At 62.0% G+C, this 6,919-nt stretch overlaps 1 protein-coding gene across 2 annotated transcripts in view; it reads right to left on the reverse strand.

Moving 5' to 3' along the window:
- Nucleotides 1–574: 574 nt before the first annotated feature.
- SLC22A12 (solute carrier family 22 member 12) overlaps nucleotides 575–6,919 on the reverse strand; it is a 10,130-nt gene continuing 3,785 nt past the window's right edge. The window contains exons 4-7 of one of the 2 annotated variants that reach the window (XM_046643077.1): nucleotides 3,084–3,298; nucleotides 2,470–2,576; nucleotides 2,019–2,222; nucleotides 575–1,500 (exon numbers count right to left, since the gene is read on the reverse strand). In XM_046643077.1, the coding sequence (XP_046499033.1) occupies nucleotides 2,043–2,222; nucleotides 2,470–2,576; nucleotides 3,084–3,298 (502 nt within the window). In that variant the 3' untranslated portion in view covers nucleotides 575–1,500; nucleotides 2,019–2,042. The remainder of the gene's footprint in view (nucleotides 1,501–2,018; nucleotides 2,223–2,469; nucleotides 2,577–3,083; nucleotides 3,299–6,919) is intronic. The other variant, XM_046643076.1, reaches the window with a different exon arrangement.

The following is a 6,919-nucleotide window of genomic DNA, read 5'->3' on the forward strand; positions in this document are numbered from 1 at the left end:
GTGTGTGCATGCACATGTGTGCACATCACTGATGAGCGTATGTGTGTATGTGGAGGGGCACAGCCCGCCACGGAGGTGCCTGGAAGAAGTGACACAGGCACAGGTGGACCAGAGACCACCTGAGCAGAGCTCCGGGGAGGCTCAGCAGAGAGGAGCAGGTAGGGACCCCACTGGGCAGCACACGGCTCCCGCTGCCCCCAAGTCTGTGTCAGCCGGGGTGGGGGAACTCTGGTCCACCCCTTTCTGCCTGAGCCCTTGCCCTCAGTTTCCCCATGAGGGGTGCCAGTGGACCCCGTGGGGTCCTAGCTGGTTCTGAAGGGGAGGTCCCTGCTCTGGATTGTGAGGCCTGAGGGCAGGTTGGGGTTCTGTGGCCAGAGCTGGGCTCTGGAGACCTACAGCCCTGATTCTGCCCCTCCCAGCTGTGTCACGAGTGGTCAGTTTCTCTGAGCCTCAGTTTCCCCATCCGTAAAATGGGGCCCATCTACCTTGAAGGATTTAGGGACAGATGAACTGAGATGTTGCCTTGATGTGTCCAGCACAGGGCCTGACCCCCAACAGGGGCTGGAAAGGGCCACCATTGCCGCCTGGCACTCAGGGCAGGAAAGCTGGCCTAGGAAAGGGCCACCTCGGTGGGGACCCCTCAACCCGAGCAGACCCTCGGGGCTCATCACCAGAGTCAGTGAGGGGCAGTTCCTTTATTCATTGTCTCATCTCCCTTGTGCCGATGCCCCTCTGGCCCGGGAGCTGGGGACACGGGGGAAGCGGACCACCCCAACCCTCTGGGAACTCATGGGCTGGTGGGTGGGGGAAGGGTGTGTGGCCCAGCGGTGGGTCAGCATTTCACTAGGGCCTCAGGCTGGGACCTGGGCCCCTGGGAGGAGACCACTGCCGTGCGTCTGGGAGGCTGAGTGGGAGTTTGTCAGGGAGGGAAGGTGGCAGGGGGATTCCTGGCAGAAGACATGGCTGGGCAGGAGTGACCGTGTGGCTGGAGTGTAGAGAGGGGTGGAGAGAGAGAGCCGCCTTTGGGGTGAAGCTGAGGAGCCGAGACTCCATCGCTGGTACGGAGCCTTTGAAGTAGAGCGAGAAGCTGGGGCAGTTTTGACCGTGGGTGATGGCAGTCTCTGAGCTCCGGGGCAGGGAGCCGCAAGGAGGGGAGCATGGGGTCGACAGGCCAGTCCCTCCCCCAAACCTGTCCCCTCTCCTGTTTGTAGCCAGAGGGAGGGTTGGGTGACTGCACACCAGGCAGCCTCCTGCCAATCAAAGCATCCTTTGCCCCTTGTGTGTTGAAGGTGGCTCCTCAGACAGTGAGAGAGGCTGGGCTGGGCTGGAGAGGCAGCCCTGGGGCCCTCTGGAAATGGAGGCCTTTGCTCTCCTTCTGCCTTCTGGAGAGGAGGGAAGCTTCTTCCCATGGTTCCATTGCAGGCTTCCCAGGAGGCTTAAAAATGGGTGGATTTCAGGACAGGGTGCCTCCGGGTGTTGCATGTCACCTTCTTCACCGCCCTGTTCCGGAAGACACGGAGGGGTTGTGTCTCACAGGCGCAGAGTGTCCATCCTGAGGACTCAGGAGATACGGCTGCCCCACTCTCGGGGGCCCAGGACTGAGCTCCCTGAGCACATGATGGAGGGTGGGAGGGAGTGTGGGTGGGCAGTGACAGCCTTGATAGCCATCTGGGGGTTAGTAGAGTCTGGGGCCTGTGAGGACCCCCCAACAGCAGCCATCACACCCTCGGCTCTCCCCATTATAACAGCTACACACCCCCTTCCCCTTGACCTCTCTTGAGGGGGAGCTGAGGTAGCTGCGCTATTTGGGCCTCCAGTGGCAGAATGAAGAGCAGAGGACCAAGATCACACTGTCAGCCAGGAAACTCAGCCCTGAGTCTCCACCCTCCCAAAGATGTGCTCTGTGAGTCTGGGCAGATCCTATCTCTCTCTGGGCCTCTGCTTCTCCCTCTGTCCAGTGATGGGGGTCGGTGCCAGGTCCGCCCCGTGCTCAGTTCTCTGGAGGTGGGTTCACTCACTGGTTCTGCACGTCTTGGATGGTGTCAGGCAGCGGCAGGTTCTGAGTCTCCGGCAGCAGCAGGGCAGCCAGGCCGCTGAGCACCGACACCAGCCCGTACAACAGCAGGGGCAGCGAGGGGCTCTGTACAGCCAGCAGCCGGACCAGAGGCCCCAGGATGCCTCCCATTCGGCCCGCCATCTGGCCCAGCCCCACTGCGGTCATCCTGCCGGCACAGACACACCAGTGAGGGGCTGCTCTGCCTGCCCACAGCCTGGACCTCTCACTCTGGCCCAGCCCTGCTCTACCGAGGGAGGCACAGTGGGTCAGGCTGGGCCAGGACGCACCTGGGCAGCCGCAAGACCACATGAAAGAGAGAGTCACGACGCGAACATCAGGCTGGGGGAAGGCCACCCCCACACCGCCCTCCCAGCCCAGGGCTCCCCTCTCCTCAGGTCCAGGCACGGCCTCACCTGAGCGTGGTGGGGAAGAGCTCGCCAGTGTAGACAATGGTGCAGGTGTAGGCAGACCCCACCCCGCCGAGCCCCAGCGCGGCCAGGGCTGAGCGCAGGTCCCATAGCTGTGGCCAGAGACAGGGTTAGCAAGATTGTTGGCAGGGGCCCAGGGTCAGAGGGGGGCTCTCTCCCTGACCCTCCAAATGTCTATGAGTCAGTTCCACTTGGGTATTCCCAGACCTCACACACATACTGTGTCCTAAGTGACGTCATGGCCACATTCCCTGTCCCCCGGATCTGCTCCACACCCAGGCATCCTGAGCTGGACCCTGGGGTCCTCCTGACCCTCTGCGTTTCCCTGTCCCCCACTCTCCACTTGCAGACCATCAGTGAGTTCTTATTTCCTCTCCACGATTGTTCACGATGCCACACTCTCCATCCATCCAAGCTCCTCTTGCCGAGTGCAGGCCCCCGCCACCTCTCCTAGACGCCCGGCAGCCTCCTTCCTAACTGGGCCCTGCTCTAGCCCAGCACCCTCTGAGGCGGGGGCCAGGGCTTTCTGTTCCTGGCTCAGGCCCCCCAGGTAGCGAGCCTCTGGCCACAGCCGTGTGTACCCTGGCCGTCCCACTCACCATGGGGCACCAGCATGTTGGCCAGGATGCAAAGCCCTGCCAGCACCAGTGACGCCGCCTGCACGGGTCTGCGGCCCAGATGGCTCAGCAGCAGCAGGGTGCCGATCTTGGCCAGGATGTCCACAACCCCGATGAAGAACTGGAGCAGGAAGACATCGCCGCCCAGGGCCTGCAGGACCAGGGCCAGGCCGTAGAAGGTGAAGCCCGTGCTGAACCTGGGGGTGGGGGAGGTGGAGTCAGGCTGGGGAGTGGGCAACTCACTTACTTGTTTGTTCTCACACTCATTTCCACCCTCTCCTGCCGACTCTGTGGCGGGGTGTGGTCTCTGTAGACTACATTTCCCACGTTCCCTTGCAATGCCACTCCTCATTAGGTTGGGCCAATGGGAGGCACTGGTGAGAAGCTGGAGGTGGGACCAGGGGAGAAGCAGTGGTATTCCTCCCTCCCTCTGTCTGAGTGTCATGTCTGGCAGTGACTGTGTCCCCTGCAGGGCTCCAGCTTCCACTGAGCAGGCCCTCCCTCCTGTGGCCTCGGTGGTTTCAGTCCTTGCTGGGTGGCCCTGGCTCCTGGGCTCTGACAATATCCCTCCTTCCTCCCTGGTCCCTCCAAACTAGGTTGGATGCACGTTTCTGCCGTTGAGTTCTCTGATTCCCTTCTCTACCTCCTGGGCTCTTTAGCTCTCCTGGCGCCTTTGTTATGAATCCTCCTAATTAATCTCTTCCATCGACTGTGCCCTACCTGAGCCCGCCTGGCCTGGGATGTGCCCTGTTGGGAGCCTGACTGACAGAGGGGAGGTGCCAGTGCTGCAGGCCTTGTCCTGGAGGTGCTCTCAGGGCAAAGGGACCAACAGAGAGCCAGCAGAGGCTCCCTGGCTAGATGTCAGCCAGAGCCCTGATTCCAGGTTACCCGGCTGCCCCGAGGGCGCCAGAGGCAGAGTCTGGGGCCCAGGTAGGGTGGGGGTCAAAGGGCATCTACCAGCACAGAGTGGAGACACAGATCCCGAGGCCCAGTCCAGGCGTGCAGAGCAGGGTGCCCAGGCTGGCAGGAGCCTGGCTGGCACTCAGCTCCTCCTGCATGGCTGAGAGCAAGACCTGGGGGCAGCAGCGGTGGGGAGATGTCAGCACTGGGGGCACCAGGCAGGCCCTCCGCCCCACCCAAGACCCTCATCCTGGGAGGCCGGGGCCCTTGGTCGGTCTCCCAGGGGCCCTGTGCGGGGACAGGAGAGGGTTTGAGGGTCGAGCCCTGGGGGAAGGCCTGGCTTCGCCTCACTTCGGCGTCAGCGCGTCCCCCGCTGCCCTCTTCCCCTTGATGGCAGCAACCCTCTGCAGCTCCCGCAGGCCCTGCTCCAGCCTGCCTGTGACAGCAGCCATCGTGCAGACTCTGTGGGGGGCGAGGGAGGAATGCGGGAGTGGCCCCCAGGACTGGCCTGCATGAGCCTCACTGCCCCTCTGTCCCCTTCTGCCCAAGGGAGTGGCCTTACTGGCGCCCCCAGGCCCCAGGCTCAGGCGGCTGAGGTCAGTGGGTGGGCAGTGAGGGGCACTGTGGCATGTGGCAGCCATGCCATCTCAGATGCCTTCCTTCCCCAGAGGCCGCCCTTCCTGCCTCCTCCCTCCTTTGAGTGGGGGTTGGGATCTCTGTTCTCTCCTTCCTGCCTCCCTCCTGACCCCATGGCCCTCCTTCTGCTTCACGCGGGGACCAGGCCTGGGTGAGCCTGTGTGCAGTACGGACCCCTCAGTGGCTACAGGATCACAGTCCCAAGCTCACAATAGGCTACCAGCCCGCCAGGGTCCCCCACTGTGCAGCACCTCCCCGATGTCACAGTGTCACTCGGTCTTCCTGTTCACCTCCACGGCTGCGCCTTCCTGCCCGAGCTGGCTCCTCCCGAGCTGGCTCCTCCGCGCAAACAGCTTCACACCCACCTGGGGGGCTCAGGCCTGGGGCTGGTCTCTGGTCCTGACATCACCAGCCCCCTCCACCTGCGCCCAGTCAGTCACCAATTCCCGTCACCTCTGGCGCCCCTTGCAGCCGACCAGCCCTGCAGCCCTTGTCTCGCTTTTGGCCCTTTCGCCCACACCAGGACAACAGCTGCCACCTCGTGGATGCCAGTCCGCCCCACACATCCCAGCTCCCCCTCCGCATGGCAGGACCCTGTCCCTAACGCTAACCTGGCTCCATGGCCCTCGGCATCAAGCCCAGACCCCCTGCACCGTCCGGCCCAGCCGCTGAGCCCCCTGTAGTGCCCGGCACTCTGCATCTGCTCCTGCGCCCAGGCCTTTGCTCACGCAGCCCCCCAGCCAGACAGCCTTCCCCTGTGAGCAGCAGCCAGGGGCGGGGCCGCCTGCTCCACACCCACTCTGAGGTCCTTCAGGGTGTGCAGAACAGGGGGGAGGAGGGGGACTCAAAGTGCACATCAGAGGAAGAGTTGACCAGAGCCCGTGAGCTGCTGGACTTGGAGTGGGGCCGGTGAGGGGGAGGGTGGTGTCACGGCGCCACTGACTCCAGTGCCTGGGGGTGGGGGGCTGCTCCCAACAGTGAGGAAGCCTTGGGAAGGAGACGTTAGGTCTGTGATGCCGAGCCAGCAATAACAGAGATGTCCCACAGACAGTTGGAAACACGAGGCTGGAGGCCGGGGAGGGGTCAGACTGAAGAGGGGCCTGAGGTTTGCAGCATTTGGAGGGAGTCAGAGCTGGGGCCACAGGCGAGGTCCTTTGGGGACAGAGCATCCATGGTGCCCGCTGTGTGCTGCAGGGGCCGAGCAAGGTGGGAGCCAAGCGATGGTGACAGGGTTATAGGTGGGTGAAGCCCGATTGGGGTGGGTTCAAGGAGACTGGGAGGGAAGAAGTGGGGACGGCCTGTGCAGACACTTCTCAGGAAGAGAAATTGGTTTTTAAGAGAAGCAGAGAAGCTGGCAGGAGTTCAAGGGGCAGAGGGGCCCCAGCCTCAGATGCTCACATCCCTGCTATTCGTCAGTCTCTAAGCATGGCTTGTGGTGCCGTCATGTATGGCATTTCCTGTGAGCTCCACACAGGCAGTGACCCTGTCTCATTGCTGTCACACTCAGCATCAGCCAGTGCCCTGCACACGGTGGGCGCTCGGTGGTTATTTGTTGAAGTGAGGAAGTAGTGAGTGAGTGTGGGCACTCACACAGCACCTGGGTGGGGTGTCTGCCCAGAAAAGTGAGGTTCAGGCCCACGGGCCAGCATCAGTGTTAAGAGCCGGGAGGGGTGCCGCGGAATCTGCACCACCAACCTTCACCTTCTACCCTCCACCCTGTTGCTTTGGGGTCCATCTGCCATCCCAGAAGGCCACCTGTCACGCAGGATTGCCTCCTCTCAGAGCCACTGCATGAGATGTAATTGGAAAGTGACTGCAAATTACTTTTAAAGCCTTCATTTTAAGAGCTTTTCTGCTCTGAGCTGTTGGGCTGGGAGAGATTCGTGGAGCCAGCCTTTCTGCTCTAGTGTGGGTGCGGGCACCCCGTTCTCCCGTGGGCTTCTGCTGTGCTCCCTTGTCCCGTGGCCGGAATGGCCAAGTGACTACTAAGTGCTGTGCCTGTGTGTGAATGAACCAAGCTCAGCCCAGCCTTGAAGGGCCCCACTCATCCATCCATCCATCCATCCACTCACCTACTCATCTACTCATCCATCCGTCCATCCATCCATCCATTCACCTACTCATCCATCCATCCATCCATCCACTCATCTACTCATCCATCCATCCATCCACTCATCTACCCATCCATCCATCCATCCATCCATCCACTCATCTACCCATCCATCCACTCATCTACTCATCCATCCATCCACCCACCCACTTATCTACTCATCCATCCATCC

Source organism: Equus quagga, chromosome 17 (genome assembly GCF_021613505.1).
Source record: "Equus quagga isolate Etosha38 chromosome 17, UCLA_HA_Equagga_1.0, whole genome shotgun sequence".
Taxonomy (NCBI): domain Eukaryota; kingdom Metazoa; phylum Chordata; class Mammalia; order Perissodactyla; family Equidae; genus Equus; species Equus quagga.